The following is a 26,252-nucleotide window of genomic DNA, read 5'->3' as shown; positions in this document are numbered from 1 at the left end:
TCCTAAAAGTGCACTCTTTCTAAACTTTTTGTGGGATATACCCGAAAGTGCGGTCCGATGTAGTCGATATTCGGACATAATTCAAGGCTTTAAGAAATAATACGATGTACAACGTTTGGACTAAATCGGGTTATCTTACGTACCGACACTTTTTTTTGGAGATTTTGGGTCATTATTTCAGATTGTGTGGGCTTGCAAATTGCAACATCGTAATAGGGCCGCCGCAAAAAGAACTTTTTGGAAAAAAATCAAAACTATCCGAGATGAGCTGTTTAACTGCACTTTTTCCAAAATTGTGTGAGAGGCAACCGAAGGACGGGACCGATTTAGTCCACATTCCAACTTGATACGTGACTAAATGAAATTTTACGATGTGCAAAGTTTGGACCAATCAGAAACTACTTCCGAGAGTTATCTTTAGGATTTTTCATTTTAGTTGTTGCCGTCAAGGTTTCTTAGAGCTTTTAGGCCATTATCTCAGAAAGTATGGACTTGCCACCGAAAATTTTACAGTAATAAAGGGTTGCCCTTGTCAACCTTCTCAAAATTCTACGAGAGGAGCTGTTAAACTTCACTTTTTCCGAATTTTGTGTGGCGAGTACCCGAAGGAGTGGACCGATATAGTACATATTCGAACCCGATTTATGTTTGAAAGTAATATTACTATGTATATGCAAAACTATGAGCAATTCTTCCTTTGAGAGTTATCGGTCTCACCATTTTACAGAAAATTTTAAAACCATGAATCCATTTTGACAATTTTTTGGTGGAAAAGTTTGGTATCACTGGGACCATTAAGTGTCAAACTACAGGTAGTTCGGATAAAAAATTTAGCTAATATCTTCAAAATTCTGAAAATCGGAGGTTCTGTTATATACACGCAGAAAAATTGGATCCAAACATATGTTATGTTAGGGACTGCTGCAAAAATATAATATGTTTGGATCCAAACATATTTTATGTTTGCATCCAAACATATTATATGTTTGCTGCAGTTTTTAATATAATTTTTTCTGCGTGTAGGGGCTATACCAAAACATACCTATTTTGACCATCAAATGTAAACTCGAAGCTACTTCTTTAAAAAATTAGCTAAAATTCTCAAAATACCGAAAATCGTAAGGTGACATTATATGGGACTACACCAAAACATGGACCAATTAATTTTTAGTGGAGAAGTTTTGGTACAAACTACAGTTAGTTTGGTTAAAAATGTTTTCTAAAATCCTCAAAATTCCAAAAATCGGCAGATAACGTTATATGGGGGCTATACTAAAACATGGACCTATGTTGACAATTTTTGGTGGTGAAGTTTCATGACTACAGGGAACCTCAAGTGTCAAATTACAGGTAGTTCGATAAAAAATGTAGCTAAAATCCCCATGCCGAAAAAGGGAGATATCGAAACATGGACCTATGCACTATAGGTAATTTGCCCTGTTTTTGAGACAAAAATTAATAACAGCGGAATTAAAGGATTTTTTAACTTTTTAAATTATTTATGGGTAAAAGTTAGATAAAACAAAGATTTTTACAGATAAATTCGGATATAACGAACAACGGTTATAAGAAACTACGTATATAACGAACAAAACTATTTTTGCTAATGCAATTTTGATTAGTTTTCTTATACACAACAAACTGTTGAAAACGATCACGGTAGTAAGTAACAAAAATTTTGTCCCCGCGAGTAGATTTTCCAAAGAATTTTTACTACAGTTTTGTATATTTTTTGAATATACGTTAATAAAGACGAGTTTAGTACTCCCCTAAGCCGTATCAATGATTAATATGTAATAGAGAGATAAAATAAAGGTTACTTCTGCCGCACCGTTTATAGAAAACCACGGACATACCGAACAATTTGTCGCCATTACTTATTTTACTTGCAATGAAATTGTAAACAACAATATTTTTTACATTTATTGTTTATTTCCTCAAACCAAACTTCCAGTTTTTTAGACTTTTTATTGAGAAGTAACCTAATAAAATCTCATAAATAGCAAAAAACGGGTAAAATCGGGTTTTAAAACCTAGGTGGCAAAATCAAGACCAAACACGGCCAATTTAGTATAAGTCTATATGAAGTGAGTTTAAGAGAAATAAAATAATTATTTTTGAATTTTTGTGTTTTTTTGTCGCTACCCAAAATGTTTAAGCTATATTATATATTAAATAAATTCCTCTCGCAATTGCCAATCTATTCCATTTTACATATATTTATATTTGGTTTATTTTTCCGCGGTTTCAAATAAATTGAAATATGCCTTACAATATATATTTTTTAGTTCTTCTTCGAAATTCTCACGTTGACTGCAATTTAAACCGCAATAAAGATGCTATTTTGAAAAATATCATTCATATTAATAAATGTTGACATGTTCTGTTTTCAATGCCAACTAAAAAAATATTATTATTACAAGTTGCAAAATCGACTTTTAGCAAATTACCTATAGAGCTATGTTGAAAATTTTAGTTGGAACAATTTTGGGACCTCTGGGAACTTCAAATGTTAAAATCGGGAGGTACCTTTATATGGAGATATTTAAAACATTGAAATTTTTGGTAAGGAAAGAACTGGAAATACTAAGAACTTCGAATGTCAAATTACAGATAATTCGGTTAAACATTTTAAATAATTTTTGGTGGAGGGGTCTTTTAACCACTAAGAACCCTAAATGCCAAATTACAGCTAATTCGGTCGGCAAATTTTGCTAATATCTCCAAAATACCGAAAATCGGAAGGTACCGTTATGTGGAGGCTATGTACATATGTTGACAATTTTTGGTGGAGAAGCTTTGGAACCCCTGGGAACCTTAAGTGGTAGTTGGGTCAAAAAATTTAGCTTATATTTTCAAAATAACTAAAATCGGGAGGTATCGTTATATGGGGGCTATACCAAAGCATGGACCTATGTAGAAAATTTTTGGTGGGGAAGTTTCATGACTAGAGAACCTCAAATTTCAAATTACTGGTAGCTCAGTAGGAAAATATACTTACAACTCTCAAAATTCCGATTATCCGGAGGTAACGTTACATGGGGGTACACCAAAACATGGACCTATGTTGATAATTTTTGGTGGAGAAATTGCATGACTGCAAGGACCACTAAGAATTTAAAACGTCAAAATTCAGCTAATTCTGTTAAAAATTATAGTCAAAATCCTCAAACTAACGAAAATCGGGAGGTACCGTTATATGAGGTCTATATCAAAAAGTGGACCCATATAGCCCCTTTTCAATACCAAACATCGTATGCGTAATAGAAACTTCTATACCAAATTATAAAGCACTCTCTTAAATATTTCTAGCTGTATCTTGATCGCAACATACGAACGGTCTGATATAGATTTTATAGATTTTATGCTGATCTTGAATATATATTGGCTTTCTGAGTTAAATCGGACACTTTTTGCTGCTCATCAGCAAAACATTTTTGTATATTTTCAGTTTTTTTTTTTTAATTACGGTTCCGAGATAATATTGGTCCAAATAGAAAAAATCTTTTTTTGTATTATCAGCTATCTAATAAAAAATAAAAAAAAAAAAAAAATAGAAAAAAAATTGCACAGTGGGTTTGGATGCAATTTTCGCGATTTAATATTTAAAATCCAAAAATCAAAAAATATACTGAAATATTTTGCTGATGAGCAGCATCACCACAGCAAAAAAAGAAATAAATTAAAAATCGGACATTTTGAAAAAGTGTCCGATTTCACTCAGAAATCCCCATATATATTTTTGATCAGTTTGATTGCTTGAGTTGGAGTATTCCCCCAACGGCTCAACTTCATTTATTACCCTCTATTACAGAGAGTGATGAGTTTCAAAACGAACTGACAGTGTTGTAAAATTGTACTGATCGCTACCAATATCATGATTTCATCCCGGCGAAGGGAATTATCAATTGGCTTCTCAGTTTTTGAAATGATGCCTTTTTAGCGAAAAACCGAACTCTTTAAGTGTCTAGTATTCCCATATGAATGAGAATCACACTCAATTTTCGGCTTTTCCAAAGAAGCACCAAAATCAAAATATTCTGCAACATGTCAGCACGTATCAACTAAGAATTCATCGAATTATGTGAGTTGAAAAGAACATCAACACAGTTGCCTGTGAGGTTGTTGTTGGACTTTTGTTTTTAACAAAGTTCCCCTGCGCGTGCCTTCGCTGTTTGTTGTTTGTTTTGTTTATTGTTGAAGATTCAATCTCATTTGATTGCTTGAGTTGGAGTATTCCCCCAATGGCTCAACTTCATTTATTACTCTCTATTACAGAGAGTAATGTTTTTCAAAACGAACTGACAGTGTTGTAAAATTTTACTGATCGCTACCAATATCATGATTTCATCCGGCGAAGGGAACTATCAATTGGCTTCTCAGTTTTTGAAATTATGCTTTTTTTTTGATCAGCATATAATTCTTAGCCGATACAATCATTTCCGTCAGCTCGCAATATTTCAGATAGAGCTTTATAATTTGGTATAGAATTAGATATTGCTCCTACGATGTTTGGTATTGACAATGTGCTATACCGGCCCACGTTTTGATATAGCCCCCATAGAACGGCACCTTCCGATTTTCGGCATTTTGAAGGGTTTCGACACGTTATCTTATCGAAATGACTAAAATTTGGTATTTAGCCCCATAGAACGGTTCCTTTTTGTTATTTAGTCTCCTTTGGGATTACAAAAATTTTTCCCAGAAATTTGTCAGTACAGGTTCACGTTTTGATATAGCCCACATAGAACAGATTTTCGGTATTTTCAAGGTTTTAGCCTCATTATCATATCGAAATGGCTGAAGTTTGGTTTTTAGTCCTGCTTGGGACTACAAAACTTTCCCCCAGAAGGTTGTCAGTACAGGTCCACGTTTTGATATCGCCCCCATAGAATGGTACCACCCGATTTTCGGTATTTTCAAGGTTTTAGCCTCATTATCCCCCCGAAATATATGAAGTTTAGTATTTAGTTCTCCTTGGGATTACAAAACGTTTCCGAGTTTAGATATAGCTTCCATAGAACTGTTCCTCCCGATTTTCGGTATATTGAACGTTTTAGCCTCATTATCACAGCAAATTGCCGATGTTTGGTATTCAGTCTTCTTTGGGACTACAAAACTTCCTCCCAGAAATTAGTCAGTACAGATCCGAGTTTTGATATAGCCTCCATAGAACTGTACCTACAGAATTTTGGTATTTTGAAGGGTTTAGACTCATTATCACACCGAAATGGCTGACAACTGGTACTTAGTCTTCTTTGAGGCTACTAAACTTTTCTCCAGAAATGCATCTGCATAAGTTCATGTTTTGGTATAGCCCCCATAGAACCGTACCCCCAGATTTTCGGTATTTTCAGAGTTTTAGCCACACTATTCTACATAAATGGGTAAAATTCCGTGTATAGTATTCGTTGGGTACATAAAACATTCCTGCCAATAAACTGCCGGTATAGGTCCACGTCTTGATATAGCTCGCATAGAAACTGTTTCCCTATTTTGGTATTTTAAAGGTTTTTGCCTCATTATCACACCAAAATGGTTGAAAATTGGTATTTATATTTCTTTGGGTCTACAAAACTTTTCCCCAGAAATTTATTTGTCAGGTCCACGTTTTGATATAGCCTCCATAGAACGGGACCGTCTGGTATAGCCACCTTATACTAAAGAAATTTTCTTTGTTGTTAATATGAAATATTCCGGCAGAGAACTGCCGGTATAGATCCTCATTTTGATATAGCTCCCATATAACCTGCCTTCCGATTTTTGGTATTTTAAAGGTTGTGTCCACAATAATCCACCGAAATGGCTGAAATTTAGTATTTCGTCTTCATTTGTCAGTATAGGTCCACCGCTTCATATAGCCCCCATAGAACGTACCTCCCGACATTCGGTGTTTTGAAGTCCTCCGAACTGTCTGAAATTTGGTATTTAGTCTTCGTTGGTGGTATAAAAATTTCCCCCAGAAAATTGTCGGTACAGGTCTACGCCTTAGTATAGCCCCCATATAACGGTACCTCCCTATTATTTGAAGTTTGTATTTTGAAGTTTGTGGTCTTAATATTCCACCGAAATTGCTTAAATTTAGTATTTGGTCTTCATTTGGGTTACTAAACATTCCATATGAAAATTGTCGGTATAGGTCCACCGCTTCATATAGCCCCCCATAGAACGTACCTCCCGATTTTCGTTGTTTTGAAAGTTGTGGCCTCAATATTTCTCAGAAATTACTGAAATTTTGTACTTAGTCTTCGGTGGTGGCAAAAGCCTTTCTGACTGAAATTCGTCTGTATAGGTCCACTTTTCCATATAGCCCCATAGAACGGTACCTTCCGATTTTCGTAATTCTGAAGGTTGTGGCGTCAATATCCCACCGAAAGACTGAAATTTGTTATTTAGTCATCAATGGAGTTATAAAATATTTCAGAAGAGAATTATCAGTATAGGTCAGCGGTTTCCTATATTCCCCATAGAAGCATACCTCTTGATTTTCGGTATTTTAAAGGTTTTACCGAAATATCGGAAATTTGGTCTAAAAATTTTCCGCCAGAAATTTGTAGGTATAGATCGATGTTTTGATATAGCCCCCGTGGAACGGTACCCCCGAATTTCGGTATTTTGAAGGTTAGTTACATTGTTCCATTTTACGTCAATACAACTCGTGGTGGAGGGTATAACAAGTTTAATAGCGTTTATACTTGTTAGTTTATTCATTTCTGCTAAAGAAATTAAAAAAAAAAAAACGAAAAGGTCGTCCTATCTTCCAATCTTAATATAAAACATTTCCATAGCAGTGCTTTATCAAATATTTACCAAATCTCATACATACAATGAAAAACGGAATTTTGCACATAGCATGGATTTAGTTAAGTATTGATTGCCAAAATTAATGTCCAGTATCTATATGGTCGATTAATTTACAACATTTGAAAAGCAAAATCAAAAAATTTCACATTTCAACTTAATAAAAAATACCATTAACGAGATGAAGATGCTTTAATACGCTAATAAAACCGTCTACTATTCAAGCATCTCACACTGTAAGACATGCTTTGTTTTTTAATTGTAAAAGAAAAGAGCAAAGTGGAAGATCGCTTTGATATTTAAAAAAAAAAAATACACAAACAAATGACAGAGAATAATGAAAACAAAAGTGAATCTTTAAATTTGTTTTCGTGTGTGTTGTTTTTCTCTGCTACTCTTTTCCAAAATGCAAGAAAAAAAAACAAATACGAAGAAAAGAAAATAAATGAGATTGGAAAAAGTGAAACGTCCAGCTATGCCAGGCGGCGTTATTTGCATAACAATTTTTTTTTTGAGCTGGAGGTTGATTTCGAATGATTTTGTTTTTTTTTTTTTGTTTCTGTATTCATTCCTTCATTGAATGAAGAGTTTTTGCGTAAAATCGCTATTAAAAATGCCGCTTGTGTTGTGGCTTTGAGAAATATTTCTATATGATTTTTTTGTGGTTGTTGCCAATATTTTAACAGCTAATTAAATAAAAACTATTAAAACTATTTAGAAAATATTTATCGCGTGCCAATTATATTTGGTTAAGTTTCAAAATATGTTTAATTACCGTGCGAAATTATTAGAGTTTTATTAAAATTTATTTTAATAGTAGTTTGAGGCTCAAACTTTGAGCTCAAAGGTGGATTTTTGCAAATTCGTTGTTTGTCTCATTCCCAGCAAAATGTTCGATGCCAAAGATGTCATTCAATCATGGGTGCAAGTGACAAGTGGCACGTCATCTTTTTAGCATCATCATCGATGAATTTTATTTGAGCGTGGACCCCAAAAGATGCTATTCATTTTTGGATCCAAAGCATGTCATTTACACCAATGCTTTGACATGTCATTTTCACCAATGCTTTGGAATGTCATTTGCTCCAATGCTTTGGCATGTCATTTTCACCAACCCTTTGCAATGACATTACCATTACGACGAGAATTTTAACAACGTTGGTTGTGATTTCGAGTTCCTTTGCATGGGTCCAAATGCTAATGAAAAGGTCGGATCTTTCACTACTTCCTTTGCATTGGTTCAAATGCTAATGAAAATATCGGATCTTTCACGACTTCGTTTGAACCAATGCAAAAAAATGTCATTAAATCACGTCATCGCATGGAACCCCTTCCTTCAAATTTTGCTGGGTTTATTTCCAATCTATAAAATAACAAAGAAAGAACGTCCGGGCCGAACTTTTTATACCCTCCACCTCGAATTGTATTGAAATGAATTGGAACAATTATAACAATTCATTAACGAAAGGATGTTTATGAAAGTACTAAGTTCTTCTTTTATTCCTTACAGGAGAAGAATATCTTAAAGGATAGCTTTAGTTCATAGTTCATCGTCGCTCTTTCCAAATCATGGACCAATATTTACAATTTTCCGAGTAGACCTTTTGTATTCTCTGGCAATACACAGTATTAAATTACAGCAATCTCGGTTAGAAAATTTGAAAAAAAAAAAATCTTCGAAATACATTAAATTGGGAAATACCGTCTATGTAGACGAAGACAGGGGTATTCATGAACAGTTTTTTGTGTGTAAGTTTTCTATATTCTGGGACACAAAATTTCAATTATTAACCAATTTGGTAGAAGAATATGACTAAGATCTTCCAAAAATCTAAAAATGTGGCACACTTATATGAGGATTATACCAAAACATGGACCTATTTTATTTTGTCTGGTTTTTGTAAGGGATGTTTTGTACCTGTAAAAAACAATAATGTCACTAAAACTTTCATAATACCGGGTACGGTTCTATGGGGGCTATATGAAGTCGTGGGCCTATACCGGCAAATTTCTGGTGGAAAGTTTTATACCCTCAACGTCTTCGATTCGGTGGGATGTTGAGGGCACAATCTTGAAAATACCGAAGATCGGTAGGTACGCTTCTATGGGGGCTTTATGAAGACGTGGACCAATATCGATGAATTTCAGGTGGAATGCTTTATACACCCAAATTTAAGTTTTATACTACCGAATTTCAGCAATTTCGGTGGGATATTGAGGCCTCCACCTTTAAAAATACCGAAAATCGGGAGGTACCGTTCTGTGGGGGTTATATGAAGACGTGGACCTATCCCAGGAAAAATTCGAATCAGTTAGTCATTATGTAACCCATTACAAAGTAATGTAAACAGAAATAAGTACTTATATTATTCCTTACTAAGTTATGAGTATGGTGGCACAGAGCGTGTGCGTCCCACTACAAATCCTAGGGTTGTGTGTTCAAATAAAGAACAGATGGTGGTCCACATGTTAGCGTTTAAACAACCTTTAATGTTTGTACGCATGGTCTAGTGTGTAGTATGTTTCGCTACAAATCAGAAATGGTCAAATCCAGCAAAGAGCGAAATAAAATAAAGTAAAACAATATATGAAATGTGTTGACATTGGAAACAAATTTCACCTGAACTGTTCTAAAAATAGAACAAGTGAGAAAGTATCAGTCAGCTGTGCCGACTGAGATATACCCTCAGCCTCGGACCCAAAGAAAAGAATCAATGGCATACAGAACATGTTACCAAAAATATAAACACGACCAGACGAGTCCTTAAGCTGCTCTCTTTCCAAACTTTGTGCGGGACGTACCCGAAATAGTGGTCATATGTAGTCAATAATCAACATTTGGACAATATCGCTTATCTTACGAACTACCCAAAAGTTTTGCAAAAAAAAAAAAAAATTGAAAAAAATCACTTTTCCCAAATTTTGTGTGGTAGGTACCCGAAGGACCGACCAGCTACATGACTAGATGAAATAATACGATGTGCAAAGTTTGGACCAATCAGTATCTCCCTTCGAGAGTAATCTTGCGGATTTGCCAGTTTCGTTGGGGCCGTCAGGGTTTCTTAGGGCTTTTAGGTCATTATCTTAAGAGGTATGGACTTGCGCCCAAAAGAAATTGTACCGTTGTAAAGCGAGCCGCAAGGACAACCTTCCGAAAAAAATTCAAAACGATCCGGGAGGTGCTCTTAAACTTCACTTTACACGAATTTTGTGTGGGAGGTACCTGAAGGAGTGGACCGATATAGTCCATATTTGAACACGACCTATATCTCAAAGGAATATCGTTCACACCATTTTACAGAAAAAAATTGAACTGTTGTGAAGGAGTTACCCGGAGGAGGGGACCGATACGGCCCATCTTCGAACTTAAACTAAGTTTACACAAAATATTAGAATACCCAACATTTGGTACGAATCGGTTGATCCGTTCGAGAGTTATCGTGTGCACCAACCAGGCAGACAGACAGACGGACGGACATGGCTAAATCGACTCAAAATTGGCTGAAATGAATTTCGTTCAAACATACTTGGGATCTAAAACCGTTATTTCGATGAGGCACATTTTTGATCGTATCAAAGTGTATATGGCGAATAACAAAATTCCTTTACAATTCCATTTGAAAAAAATTAAAAAATTTTTTTACGAGCACATCTACGATTTTTGGTACAGAGGTAAAGGAAAAAAATCCGGTTTCAAATCTGCTCGCGTTCACGAAATTGGCCAATGCGCGCAAAAGTTATAGCGGTTTTTATTCTCATATAAAGAAAAAATATTTAAAAATATATTTTTGGTTGTTATGAGAAAATGTATGCATAAATCGTTAACAGCAGTCCATATCTATTCGTAGATGTTTAAATAGTTATTAAATTTATTGTTATTTTCGCGGAAAGTCGACAAATAATAAAAAAATTTTGAAGTAAATCCAAATTATCCTGTCCCAGAATCCGTACAAACCCTCAAAAATAAATTAAAGAATATATGCGGAATCTAGACAATGCGTAGAAAAATATGATACCAAATTTATAGAGATTGGGTACATAAATTGCATATTATAGCAACAATAAAAGAGAAAAACTTATTGTTGGAAAATATTGTTGCAAATATTTTTTTGGTTTGATTCTAAAAATTAGAAAAAAAATATTTGGGAGTTCTCCAACTATTTTGCTAAAATCCCATAGAATAATGAATGTATACAGTTAAAACTTCATCAAAACATATGGTTTACCATCGCGAGAGTTTAACTGATTACTGTGATAACTTATAAGGGTAGGAAATTAAGAGTAATATTGAAATTACAATCATTCAATTAATATTATAATTAAAAAGCCTGTTATTCGCGAATTAGTTAAAGTCGGTTGATGCGCATCCGTTTTTGGATACAGCGAATCAATCTCTGTCAAAATTTATGCATATTTCGATGTTTCACTCAGGGGCCATTGTGTGCCACCAGTTGCATCATACACTGCAAAAAACCTTAAAGTTGGTAAAAGTCGCGCAATGTGCATACGATTGTGATGCGCATCCGGTTTCATCAGCGCCTATCAAAAATACATCAAAATATACCAATTTTAATTAGATTCTTCAAGAACCGCGGATGTGCCTCCACATTCTATTTTTGGTGAAAAACCCATATTACACGCGAATCTCTTTTCTTTTATGACACGCGTTTTCGCAAATATTATAATCGCGTATAAAGGATTCCATTTGCGTAAAAAAATTTCAAGAAAATCGCGGTTTAGTACGCGGATTTTTCGAAATAATTTTTTGCTGCTTTTCCTATTTTCAGGGTATCTATATCCGCGGTTTTAGTGGATGGATTCGCTCGCGGAAGGTCTCATTAGATCCGTCGCGTAAAAAAACTAAATTCACGCGGGGTACAAAGGAAATTGAATGGCACTTGTAAATTTTAAACGCAAAAAATAGGTTTTTTAAAAAAAATCACACATCAAATATTGGCCTTTAGACTCTAATTACTAGGATGCTGTAAGGAGCACACTCATGAGATATGCATTAAACGACGTAGAATCACGAGTTTTATAATCCTAATGTGAGTTTTGAATATTATCTGAATTATTAAAACAATTCAAAAAACCCCGAAATTCCGGCTTCAAAATGTCAGCATCAATTTTAGGTGGATGCAGTGGATATATCGAAAAATGATACACTAGTATCATATTGCCCATGAAGTATTCTTTGAGTCTTTCTTTGGGCATATGTCTATAAAATGTAAGGTTATGCCTAAAATCGGAAGGGAGCATAAAAAAACTTGTTGGTTTCAACCCATTTTTACCTATTTTTCTACATTGATGCCAACACAGCTTCCACGTAAATTAATTTTAATGGTCGACCTTATGGGATTCCTCCTAAAACACTTCAGTTTAAAGAATGTATATCATACTATATAGAATATGTTAACAGTTCGCGAATTCTGAAAGGGTGAAACTCGGATTCATCGATTGTAAAAAATTTTTGTTTTTCGCCATATACCCTTCTTAGCCTAAGGGCTGAGGGTATAATTATTTGTAGCTTATTTCTCAACTTCTAGTGGCCACAGAATAAGTAGTTATTCTAATGGTCACATAATAACTAGTAATTCAGTGCGACATGCCCTAGTTAAAACCAAAAAGTACCTTTTTTTCTAGCATACTGACCAATTTCAGGTGGAAAGTTTTATACTCCCAACGAAATCTGATTACCAAATTTCAACTATTACGGTGGATATTGAGGCCTCAACCCTGAAAATACTGCAAATCGGGAGGTACCGTTCTATGGGGGATATATGAAGACTAGATCTATATCCGACCGACAAATTTGAGGTGGAAAGTTGTATACCCCCAATGAAGACTAAATACCAAATTTCAGCCATTTTGGTGGGATAATGAGGCCACAATCTTCAACATATGGAAAATCGGGAGGTAGCGTTATGTGGGGACTATATGAAGATTAGGTCGACATCTTCATATAGACAAATTTCAGGTGGAAAAATACCAAATGTCAGCCATTTCAGTGGGATATTGGGGCTCCACTTTCAAAATACCAAAAATCGGAAGGTACCGTTCTATGCGGGCTATATGAAGACGTAGACCTATACAGACAAATTTCAGTTGGAAAGTTTTATACTCCCAACGAAGCCTGACTACCAAATTTTACCCATTTCTGTGGGATACATAGGTAACAACTTTCAAAATACCGAAAATCGGGAGATAAAGTTCTAAATTTCAGCCATTTCGGTGTGATAGTTAGGCTGAACTCTTCAAAAAACCGAAAATAGGGAGGTACCCTTCTTTGGGGGCAATATCAAAACGTGGACCGATATGACCCATTTGCAATGCCAAACATCCTTGGAGTAATACAAAATTCTATACCAAATTACAAAATATTCTGATTTCAACAGTCGGATGGACGGACATGGCTAAATCGTCTTAGAATTTTATGCTGATCAAGAATATATATATACTTTATAGGTTCTCCGACGAATATTTCGATGTGTTACAAACGAAATGAGAAATTATATTATATCCTTAAAGAGGACACAATTCGCAGATAGTTTTTTTGATTCACTCTCTGTATTGCGGATGATGTACTGCTATCAGATTCCACTATTTAAGGAATCACCGACGTTGATGTACATAGTTTAAAGTGCTCTACAGGAATGAACGAATATATTGAATTTTGTTCTCCTTAGCTTCTACTTTTGAGAAGCGATATTGCCATCTAGTATTGCTTGATTAATTCAGTAGTACTTAATTGCTTACATTAGTAGTATTAAATATATTTTACACAGGTGTATTTTTTCAGTTAAACTTTTTAAATGTAAAGATCAATCACAGTCACAATGAAAAAAGTACAAAATCAATCAATCAACATATAGAGGGCGTTGAAACTGTAAATATTAATATGTTGATTGATTTAGTCTCCCCTTCTGGCGCTGAAAGCGTCCCGATGAAACATCATAAATAAAAGCTCTGTTCCTTTACGTGCAAGAATCTTCAAGTTTTACCACTTTTTACTCGAAAAGCGTTCCTTTACTTCGGACACCACATCATTCATATGGGAGCAGTTTACAACTTCTACTACTTTTGCCGGTTTTACCATTTTCAAAAGTAAAGGAACAGAACAAAAATGTTATGGAAACTGCTACAGCAAATTGTAGCAGGAATAATGGATTGTTGAATCTGCTAGGGTAAGCTGCATCTGGGTAATTGAGTTGTTGGTCCTGCTTAGTATGAGGATGATGAGTTCTTGAATTTTGATCAGGTATCAGTTTGTTGAATCTGCTAAAACTGCAATGATGGTAGGAAGATGGCGTTGACCTAGTCTAGATGGATGTTGAAACCATCGACTTACTTCTGAACCTCCCCCAGGATTAAAACCGCATTGCTGCTGAAGTAAACGGCATGATTTGGTGGATCCAGAAATGGTGTTTATTCACACTCTGTAGATACTGAAAATGCACTATTATCGGTTTCATGTACTTCGGGAAGCATTGAAGTTGATATGAAGTGTTCAAATTTTTCTACAATAATGAACCGTCGCCTTATACGGTCATTTGTATAGATCGTCTGTGAAACAAGACGATTACGAAGATTGTGTGCTTCCACACAAGCCTTTTGTTCTTGTGGTCGTGTTACATGGCCACTGAGTTGGGCGCCAATAAAGAAAGGCGATGCCGAGATTGTTTGTTTGATTCACTCTCGGTATTGCGAATGATGTACTGCTATCAGTTTCAACTATTTAAGGAAGCACTGAGGTCGATGAACATAGGTTAAATTGCTATACAGGAATGAACGAATTTATTGAATTTTGTTCTCCTTAGCTTCTACTTTTGTGAAGCGATATTGCCATCTAGTATTGCTTGATTAACTTAGTAGTACATAGTTGCTTACATTAGTAGTATTAAATATATTTTACCGATGTGTATTTTTATCAGATAAACTTTTTAAAGTGTAAAGATCAATCACAATAGGAAATATGGAAAAGTTATATACTCACAATGACAAAAGTACAAAATCTTAAACCTGTTATTATTGAAATGAAGAGGGCGCTGAAACTGTAATTATTAAAATGTTGATTGCTTCATCCTCCATATTATGGTGGAGGGTATAAAAATACAAAAACATTTTTTTTCTATTTGGAACTATATTAAAGAAGTTATGAGTATTTCTTTGCACATTGTTCCTACAGAATTTGAGTTTTTCCAGACGTGATATCTCTGGAACCGTTAGTAAAAAAAAATCTGGAAATATACTGAAATGTTTTTCTGAGGAGCAGCATCAACACAGTAATAAATAAAGGAAATCAAAAACCACTTTTTTGGGCTGCTTAGACGAAGAATATCACGGCGTGTTAGCGTTCAAAGCCAAAACTCATAACTTCAAAGGCAGCGCAAAATAGCGTTTGTTATGAAGAAATACATTTCAACGGGAAAATATCCGTTAATGGATAAAAACAAATTTGCATTTGAAAAACAAAAGGTTCTAGGAAAGAGAAGCCATTTCACAGTCGATACGTCTGAAGAGCGAAATCAACTAACAGCGAAACCAGGTCACGTAATTTGGTGAATGTGAGGGTTCGAGGCCTTGGCTTTCCTTCTTCATTTGCAAAAAAATTTCCGATCATCAAGCTTAACTCTAAAGGAGAAAATTAATAAAATTATCGATATCGTTTTATTTGTTTTTTTTTGTATGACATATACAAGAGTGTCATAGTTAATTGTATCAGATTACAAAGATTACGCTGCTCAGATGTTTGTATGTATGTAGACCGCTGTTGGATGATTGTGTTGCTTCAGTTAAAGAGGCGTTTCATATACGCTTTCGATGCACCCAGAAATGGAAAGTAAAATCTTCGATGTAATGTTCAAGTGAAACAGGTCACTACAAAGATAGTAACCAGTTGCCAGAGGCGCGCAAATGTTCTTCTATAGCAGCGTCAGGCACCATACCTTTCTATTGCATACTTTACGTGTCATTGTGTGAGTGCATGCTTTTTCAATGGGTTGAATTGTGTGTGAAGAGAGCAACGTTAAATGGGCGGCCACGTGCGCTCTCTCGCCTAACGCTGTTCTAAAGCCATGTATGTAGGCATCGATGTAGCCAGAAATACATCTCGACACCATTTTGGGGCAAATGGACGAAATTTGAAAAACATACAGAAAATATTAAAAAAGTGGTCAGTTCGGAAGGGGCCCCGTCCGGATATTAGAGTATTTTACTAATAAAGTACATATATAAAGTATATAATTGGGTGATTTGCTGGTTGATTTATTGGCTCATTATGCCCAGGCTTGTATGGGTTTAAAGAACGTTTCTTCTTCTTAATTAAATTTACAGATATTTTACTTTTCGTTTTTTATTATTTTCAGAATTGGAATGTCATACTAAAAAACTTTCTCATTTTTAACAACCTCAAAATTACGCTTGAAAAAAAAAACAAACTATTTTAATTTACATGCTCTTGTTTAAAAAAACACATACACACAACCATTTAACATACATTTATGTTATCAAACAAAAAATCACTGACAGACTGGCATCTTGTTTGCCGGAACATGCTTAAGCCTCATAAAAAAACATTACTGTAGCTTGTGTTTATTCCTACAACAACTAAACGACAGGTTGGAACGTGAATTAGTATAAATTTACAATAATTCCCGTAACGTTCTGTTAAGCAGGTGTTGTTTTTTTTTCTAATTCCTCGAAAGAAAATTAAGTGAAAGAAGAATAGTATTTAAACAAGAGTTAACTTTATATGCTCTAGTAATGTCGTTTGGCCAAATTTAAATTATCTTCTTTTCTTTTGGGAGATGGACTTTTGTTTGTGGGAATACCAACACAACTTGGTCGGAAAGTAGTTTTTGTAATAGGAAATATTGGCGATTTTTTTCAATCGGATAGAAACAATTGTTATTGATTGTGGCAATTATATGAATCAAAGCATGTCTGCATCTTTCCGCTATTGTTATTTAGAAACCCATTTTTAATTTTGGTGAAAATATTTAAATAAAAAATGGCAACACTGTTTTCTTTTTTATGTTACAAAGTATTTGGAGTGGAGCATTGTAAAAGCACAAAAAGTGATACTATTTTTAAATTAAAAAAGTGTTTCAGTTTCCATTTAATTAGATTGTAACCGAGAATCGTTATTTGCATGGCGTTTGTTTATTGCAAATTAAATAAACAAAAGCAAAAGTTTGTTTTTCATATAATTGTTTTATTTTTTGGGGTTATATTGGTACGTATTTGCATAGTGCGGAAAGGTAAACGAAAAATACAAGCAGAGCGAAAAATACATGTTTCACTTAATAGAGGTAATAGATCAAGTTCAAGTTGTAAGGTTTTATACAAAACGTACAAGCCTTCCGGCGGTGTTAGGTGCATTTTTTCCACAAAATAGAGTCACTATTTAAATTTATTTCGAAGGTGTAATGGTGTCTAGGCCGGTCTGTGGATGTAATGGATTGCAACAAGACCTGTCCGTCAACTATAACAAGATCACATGAGAAGCTGCCTCCTTATTTGAAACCTCATCTCATAGGTTTCTTCGATAGTTCAACGATAGCTCAGTTACCGAATGTTGAGCAGTGGAGGGAGAAAAGAACCATAGCAGTATCAATTTAAATATAATAATATGCCGGAAGTAGAACTGGGAGATGTCAGTGCTCCAATCAGCATCCAATCGCGGATGCAGGGGAAGTTGGGGACAAAGTATCTAACTTATACTTATAGAGCTTTACGGTAATATCTCCAAACGTATAAGACAGTCGAAGGCTGCTCATAGTTGACAAAAAGGTAGTAAGTGTAGATCGGCATATGGTCATTGGATGAAAGATTCCAAGGATTGGTGTCTACGCCGGTCAGTGAATGTAATGTATAACAACACGGCCTGTCCGTCAACTAAAACAAGATCACACGAGAGACTGTATCCTTATTTGAAACCTCATCGGGGACCAAACTGTTCATAGAGGTTCTTCCGCAAGAGTTTTACGGGAATATCTTCAAAAGTATAGGAAGTCGAAGGCTGCTCGTAGTCGACAAAAAGGTACACGATGCTCTGGAAACAAATTTAAATAGAAGGTGCATGCACTTGGGAGGTTTTTGTGGATTCTGAAACTTCAATGTTCATAGATGAGAAAAATCAAATAAACAAAAAAAAAAACGCCGGAGCGCTTTTTAAATAAATCGCGATTCAAATTGACATTTTTTAGGGGTTTTTAGGTATTCACGATTTTGCTTGGAAACCGCATGTCCTATCGAAATAACGCTAAAGAAAATGTTGTAGCTATGAAAACGTTCTACCTGATTGTCCTTTACGATATCTTCGTAGTTTTTACCGTTATTAAGATATAGAAGTTCAAATTAGGACAATAGATTGGCTGTTTTGCCTCCTTATATTACAAAGTTATGCACAGTGCACCTTAACTATCTTTAAATAAAAACCGCTTACACCACGGAAGTTTTTGCGGATTCTGAAACAGCATTGTTTATAGATGAGGAAAGTCCAAAAACAAGAAAAAAATCGCTGGATGGATTTTTTAATAAATCTCGATCAAAGTTCACATTTTTAGGTTTTTTTTTGGTTTTCACGATTTACATTAGAAACCGCAAGTCCTATCGAAATGGGACTAAAGAAAATGTTGTAGCAGTGAAAATTCTGTACAAGATTGACTGACTGATATTTTCCTAGGTTTTTCCATTATTGAGATGTAGAGGTTCAGATCAAACTTTCAAATTTTTTATTAGGTCTTCAGGATTTACCTTGAAAGCTGCAAATCCTTTCAAAATGGGACTAAAGAATATTTCGTCAAATTTTCGTAATTTTTTTCCTAAGTTGTAACATTTTTGAGATATGTATATAAGTTTAAGATGGGAAATTGCAGTCATGACATTGTTTTATAAGGAGGCGATACTGTCAATCCATTGTCCTAATTTGAACTTCTATATCTCACTGATGGTAAAAACTACGAAGATATCATAAAAGCCAATCTAGTAGAGAATTTTCATAGCTACAAAATTTCTTTAGTCCGTTTTCGATAGGACTTGCGGTTTCCAAGCAAAATCGCTCCGGCGATTTTTTTTTTGTTTTTTAATTTTTCTCATCTATAACATTGTAGTTTCGGAATCCGCAAATACTTCTCTGGTGTAAGCAGCTTCCATTTAAAATTGTTTCAACGGTCCTGACCGATAAACCAATGGTAAATCCGGTACTAATCTTGGTCCCTCTTTCAACTCAAGTGGATACTGTTCATCGTGGTTTCACCTAAGCAACTGCCCAAGACCTATACAAGGTCGGCCAATAAGTCCACCTGATTATTATGTTTGTTGTCAAAAACACCACACTTAAGCATTTCGACCAGGCCATCTGCCGGCTGTCACCAGATCAAAAACCAAGAAACCAAATTGGACACGAGTTGTGTCGGATCACTACCTTACCTTTGCAAATAAAGTACGAAAAATCACAACACGGAAGTTGAACATCGGTGCCTGTGTACCTGTGGTACACTGGAGTTCGTGTTGCTACACTGGAGCTCGTGCTGCTACCGAAGGTATACGCAAGCTAAACAGTGCATCATATAGTGAGCTCAGATTATGAAAAGAGCATTTTTTCCAAGCTGTTGATGTCCAACAATAAAGAGGACAAAAATACTACCGCTCAGCAAAGATGTGGTAAAAACAGCAATAAACCGGCTGAAGAATAACAAGTAAGAACGGTGTTAAGTTCGGCCGGGCCGAACTTGTTATACCCTCCACCACAATTAATTTCCTTTCGTTAATTTAGATGACTAAATATCAAATATCAGCAATTTCGGTAAAACAATGCGGCTAACCTTCAAAATATTGAAAATCGGGATGTACTGTTCTATGGAGGCTAAATCTTTTCCGACAAATTTCTGGCGGAAAGTTTTTAGACTTAAACAAGACTAAACACCAAATTTCCTATATTTCAGTAAGATAATTTGGCTAAAATCTTCAAAACAGCGAATATCAAGAGGTACGCTTCTATGGTGGATAAAGGAAGACGTTGACATATACTGATAATTCTCTTCTGGAATATTTTATAACCCCATGGAAGGCTAAATAACAAATTTCAGTTATTTAGGTGGGATATTGACGTCACAACCCTCAGAATTACGAAAATCGGAAGGTACCGTTCAATGGGGGCTACATCGAAACATGGACCTATACCGACGAATTCCAGTCGGAAAGATTTTTACCTCCAATGTGGACTAAATATCAAATTTCAGCCACTTGGCTGGCTGATTTTCGGTTTTTTGAAGGTTGTGGCCACAAACCTTCAAAATACTGTAAATCGAGAGGTATATATGAAGGCGTGGACCTGTACGAACAAATTTCTGGGGAAATTTTAATACCACCAACGAAGATTTAATACCAAATTTTAGCCATATCTGTGGAATATTGAAGCCACAACCTTCAAAATACCGAAAATCGGGAGGTACCGTTATATGGGGGCAATATGAAGGCATGGACCTATACTTTAAAATTTCAGGTGGAAAGTTTCGTACCCCCAACGAATACTTAATACCAAAATTTCAGCCATTTCGGTATTGGTATATTGAGACCACTACCTTCAAAATACCGAAAATCGGGAGGTACCGTTCTATGGGGGCAATATGAAGGCATGAACCTATACCCACCAATTTAGATGGGAAAGTTGAATACCCCAAACGAGGACTAAATACCAAATTTCATTATTTTGTTCACAAACTTCAAAATACCGAAAATCGGGAGGTGTCGTTTAATGGAAGCTATATTATTGCGTGGACTGTTACCGAAAAATTTCTGGGGGAAATATTGACTCCACAAACTTTAAAATACCAAAAATCAGGAGGTACCGTTCTATGAGGGCTATATGAAGGCGTGGACCTATACCGACAAATTTCATATGGAATCTTTTGTACCCCAAATGATGACTATATACCAAATTTCAACAATTTCGGTGGAATATTGAGGCCACCAACTTCAAAATTACCGGAAATCCGGAGGCACCGTTCTATGGGGGCTATATGAAGGCGTGGACCTATACCGACAAATTTCATATGGAAGGTTTTGTTCCCCGAATGAAGACTAAATACAAAATTTTAGCCATTTCGAAGGAATATTGAGGCCACCGTTCTATGAGGGCTACATGAAGGCGTGGACCTATACCCACAAATTTCATATGGAATCTTTTGTACCCCAAATGAAGACTAAATACCAAATTTCAACAATTTCGGTGGAATATAGAGGCCATCAACTTCAAAATACCGAAAATCAAGAGGTACCGTTCTATGGGGGCTATATGAAGACATGGATCTATAACGACAAAATTCTGGAGGATAATTTTATGCCCCTAACGAAGACTATGTACCAAATTTCAGCCATTTTGGTGGGATAATGAAGCTAAAACCTTCAAAATACCGAAAATCGGGTGGTACCGTTCTAGGGTCTCCGATGAATATTTATACTATCCACCCTTCATATTATGGTGGAGAGTATAAAAAAACCGCATGAGCCGATATGTTACCAGGCGAGCTTCTGAAGAATGGAGACGACACGCAGATAGGCGTCATCGTCATCTGACAAAAGGAAAGCATGCCCGATTATTGGATTGTGGTCATTCTATGTCCCGTCTACAATAAAAGATATATGACTGTGTGCACAAATTATAGTGGCACAGGTGAGGTTGTAGGTTGCGCGGTTGTTGGCAGCCACATCACTCAGAAACCAAAGGTCCGTTGCGTTCATCCTGATAAAGTGATAAAAAAGGGGTACGAAGAGGAAAGGATCTGAGAAGGACAGAAAAGAGTTATAAGTAGAGTAGATATAACAGAAAGGTGGGAAGGTGAGAAGGTACTTAGTTGAACTTGCTTAGTCTAGGATGACCAGAGAGGTACCATCTCACCAAACATGTCATTTGACATGTCGTGTGCTTTAGACTCTTCCACATCCTCACATAGCCTGCAATACTCAATGTTGTTGTCCTCCCAGTTACTTGTCATATATTTAATGCTGCAGTGACCCCTACAGTAATTATGTTTTTAATTTAGCTAGTGAGAGAATGGACGCAGTTCCACGCCCTGAGATTGCCTGCCAGATTGACTTCGATACCATACTATAAGGTACATCTTGTCAAATCCTTATGGATTTCTCTGCGTAGAGCTTACAGAGTTTTTTTTTGGAGAAGAAGCAAAGTGGTGGCTTGACATAGTCCTCCACCCGAAGGTCAGAGGACTTTGGGTCTCATCTTGCCAGTTTATCAACTGTATCATTTCGCTAAACAGTGCCCCGGTATCTAACAAAACTTAACGATTACATTACACGTTTTTAAGATAGACCTACAACTTTGAACAGTGACTATCCAATCTGCGAGGTCTGTCATTTCTACTAGTAGTTCTAAGTCTTTCGGCGAATTAAAAGACTTCTGAAAAACACTGCAGTTGTCGTTAAGTTTGTACGAGCGTCCGATGCTCACACTACACATTTGGTGCCTTCTTTCCTCTTCGACCCATCACTCCTCTTCGGAATTGTTACCTATGTCAAAGTCCAAAATTGGTGAAATGTAGTAAGTTTCTCCTCTCTGTCACTTAGCCAAACTGGCTACGTATCCGCTGTGTAACGCTTGATGTCCAAGTCGTGAATAACGAAACAGATTGACCATCAAGTCACATCGGGATACTTGATACCGTACTCGAATCTACAGGGGTTGCTATACTTAATAGCATTCAGGACTGGACTGGTTAGAATTATTACTTAATGCCTGTCACTAGACGAGGCAGCCATAGATCAAGATAGCGCAGACCTATATAGCCTGAGACGCCAACTTTTGCCTATGGAGGAAGACAACCTGTAATAGTCTTCCCTGTTGCTCATGGGAAAGCTTTCCCGACTGATATCTTTCCACTTTCCCCAAGGAGACCGAGCAATTCCCTGTTATGCGTCTGAATAGAGTCACTCACAGCGTCCATAGTCGGTATGCAGCAGTCGCCCCCCGAGAAAACAAAGGGCGATCATGCCATAGCCCTCTACTACCATGAGTGCGCTAGGCAATTATGTCCCCTTCTTGTTGAGGCGCCCAAGTATCAACAAGGCTCCGTTCTATTACAGTCGGTAGCCTGACTGCAACCCTGAAACATCGATGGGCACGTGGTCGCTTGACACCCCGGTGTTAGCGGATCCTTTTTTTGGTAGCATACTGTGAGATATTCACTGTATCTGGTTCGTTCGCTGCAAGAGCCCTTCCTTTTTATCAACCGGGCTTGGGACCGGCTTTGGCGGTGTATGCTCCCAATTGCCGGCATTGGACAAATCCACCATTGTCCAGATATTAACCTTGCAGCAAATCCTTTAAAATAGCCAAGATATGCAGATCGGCACATACCATATTTTTGTTGATTATAAAGCAGACTCCGACAGCCCCATACTTTCAAAAGTATTCCAAGCCACAAATTCTTGCAAAGCTTAGTTGGCTTCTTAAGATGACATTAACTGGTACCCGATCCACAGACAGAGGAGAGAACCTCCGAACAGTTTAGTACCAAAAGAAGTTTCAGACAAGGAGACAGAAAAGGTTTGCGAAATGCAAATGTTAAAAGAAATGGCAGAATATAAAGAAAAAGCCACATGTTACTTGCTTACGCCGACGACATTAACATCACGGGTCGATCCACAGCTTGATAATTTATTTCAAAGTTTTTATGTCATCATTATATACCATTTATTTATTTATTATAAATTTAGCTTATAACTAAAAAAAATACAAACTAAATATAGTAAGCAAATAAGGCAATGACATCTAAGGTCTTAGGCCAACATTATATACCATACTTTTAGGATGATATAATGTTTAATTGGATTTCATAATTTAATAATTATTGGCCTGTCACGGTGCTCTTGAAACAATTTTAAATGGAAGGTGCTTACACCTCGGAAGTTTTTGCGGATTCTGAAACTGCAATGTTTATAGATGAGAAAAATCAAAACACAAAAAAAAAATCGCCGGAGCGCTTTTTAAATAAATCGCGATTTAAGTTGACATTTTTAGGGGTTGTTTAGGTTTTCACGATTTTGCTTAGAAACGGCAAGTCTTATCAAAATGGGACTAAAGAAAATGTTGTAGCTATGAAAATTTTCTACAAGATCGACCTTTATAATATTTTCGTAGGTTTTACCATTTTTGAGATATAGAAGTTCAAATTGGGACAATGCACTGACTGTATCGCCCCCTTATAAAACAATGTCATGAAGGGTGCGCCTTAACTAACTTTGGATGAAAACTGCTTACACAGGGGAAGTTTTTGTGAATTCTGAAACAGCAATGTTCGTAGGTGAGAAAAATCCAAAAACAGGAAAAAATCTCTGTAGGGATTTTTAAAAAAATCGCGGTCAAAATTCACATTTTTAGGTGTTTTTTAGGTTTTCACGATTTTGCTTGGAAACCGCAAGTCCAATCGAAATGGAGCTAAAGAAAATGTTGTAGCTGTGAAAATTCTCTACAGGATTGACGTTTATGATTTGTTCTCAGGCTGTACCATTTTTGAGATAAAGAAGCTCAGTTAACATTTTTAGGTTCTTTTGTTAGGGTTTCGCGATTTTGCTTGAATACGGTAAGTCTTATCGATATAGGACCTGAGAAAATCTTAAAGCTGTGAAAATTCTCTACAAGACTGGCTTAAGTAACTTATCCTAAGTTGTACCATTTTTTAGATATATAAGTTTAAGTTGGGAATTTGCAGTCATGACATTGTTTTATAAGGGGGGCGATACAGAAATGAATTGAATTTGAATTGTCCCAATTTGAACTTATATATCTCAAAAACGGTAAAACCGACGAGAATGCCATAAAGGTAAATCTTGTAGAGAATTTTCATAGCTACAACATTTTCTTTAGTCCTATGTTGATAGGAGTTGCGGTTTCTAAGCCAAATCGTGAAAACCTAAACAACCCCTAAAAATATCAACTTAAATCGCGATTTATTTAAAAAGCGCTCCGGCGATTTTTTTTGTTTTTTGATTTTTCTCATCTATAAACATTGTAGTTTCAGAATCCGCAAAAACTTCCGAGGTGTAAGCACCTTCCATTTAAAATTGTTTCAAGAGCACCGTGCTGTTTCACTGAGACGATTCGAATACAAATTCGTTTGAACTACTACCAAATTTTTGTTTTTTTTTTTTAAATATATTTGATTATTTTCTGTTCTCAATCAAACAAACATTTTCCACAACAACAGGAGTTTAGTAGTAATTCGAACTTGATTATGAACTCGAATCTTATTTTTGTTCGTGATTGGCAACACTTCAGACAGTTGTACAAGTTTTTGTCTTAAGTCTTTTGTTTCTTACCTCTAGACATCTAAAATGCTGCAACACTTTCTTCAAATTAAAACATTTAAAATTTAAAGCATATTTTTAGGATCTAACATAAATGTTCAACTACATTTCTCATTCACTTGTCTATTAAACGCCTCACATTTGTTTCTAATTTCTTTTCATTACAGAACTCATGATTTTGCGCCACCATTAAATGCCAACCTCAACTATACAAATTTAAATAACTCTCAAAATAGCAATAAAAACAACAATAACAACGATTCAACAAATAAAACAACGAACAAAATGCATTCACATCAATTGGATGGCTATAATGATTCAATGCACTCGGGCAGTATTTCATCAATTGAAAGGCCTAATGGAGGCGCATTAGCGTTGCATTATGCAGCGGCAAGAGGTTGTTTGGATTGCGTGCAACTGTTGGTAGCAGCATCAGCTGATATTTGGTAAGTAGCTACTCCAAAAACTTAATCCCCCGTCTACATTTTGCCAACATCAATCATTTTGGTTGAAGCAAAAAAAAAAAAAAAACGATTGAATTATAACACCATGTTGTTTGCAAAGTTGTTATATTTATGTTGCATTAGAGATCGGAATGCAAATAATGAAATCAAAATTTTCATGTAATATTTATTTACTTGCAAAAAAATATATTGTTAATATTTGTTTTTGGTATTTGGAATTTTTATTATGGGCAATTAATTATCGCATTTTCGGTTGAGATAAACATTCAGCACGCAGCTAAATCATTTATTACACTAGACTACAAAAAGGATTAAGATGTGAAGAAGACTGTTTTAATGTTTACGAAAAATTTGAAAAAGTTGAAATTGAAAATCGACCAATGATTACTCGATATTATATCTATGCTAATTAGCCTGTGAGAACGATTGTAGAAAAATGTAATTATATGCGGATACCTCTAACTGTCGAAAGACCAGTGTTTCAAAACATGGCCGTGCCTCCATGTTGTGAAACACTGGTCTTTTCATTTTTATCTTTTATTACACAATGTTGTCCGTATGGGCCTGCAGTATGTCCACTTAAAAGGGTTCCAAGATTAGATGTAGGACATATTCTACCATATAAACAGTGTTGATCGATTCTATTTTAGGACCGATTTT

The 26,252-nt window shown here is 35.7% G+C and overlaps 1 protein-coding gene across 4 annotated transcripts in view; it reads left to right on the top strand.

Annotated features, from left to right (window-relative positions):
- Positions 1-26,252, top strand: part of f (espin protein forked) — a 325,622-nt gene that overhangs the window by 116,921 nt on the left and 182,449 nt on the right. For all 4 annotated transcript variants that reach the window (XM_073974572.1, XM_073974571.1, XM_073974570.1 and 1 more), the window contains one exon: positions 25,296-25,574. In XM_073974572.1, coding sequence (XP_073830673.1) covers positions 25,296-25,574 — 279 coding nt within the window. The remainder of the gene's footprint in view (positions 1-25,295; positions 25,575-26,252) is intronic.

This window comes from Musca autumnalis, unplaced genomic scaffold (genome assembly GCF_047663935.1).
Source record: "Musca autumnalis isolate F117 unplaced genomic scaffold, ASM4766393v1 scaffold_3, whole genome shotgun sequence".
Taxonomy (NCBI): domain Eukaryota; kingdom Metazoa; phylum Arthropoda; class Insecta; order Diptera; family Muscidae; genus Musca; species Musca autumnalis.
Note: the sequence above shows the minus strand (reverse complement) of the source record. Positions and strands in the feature narration are given on the sequence as shown.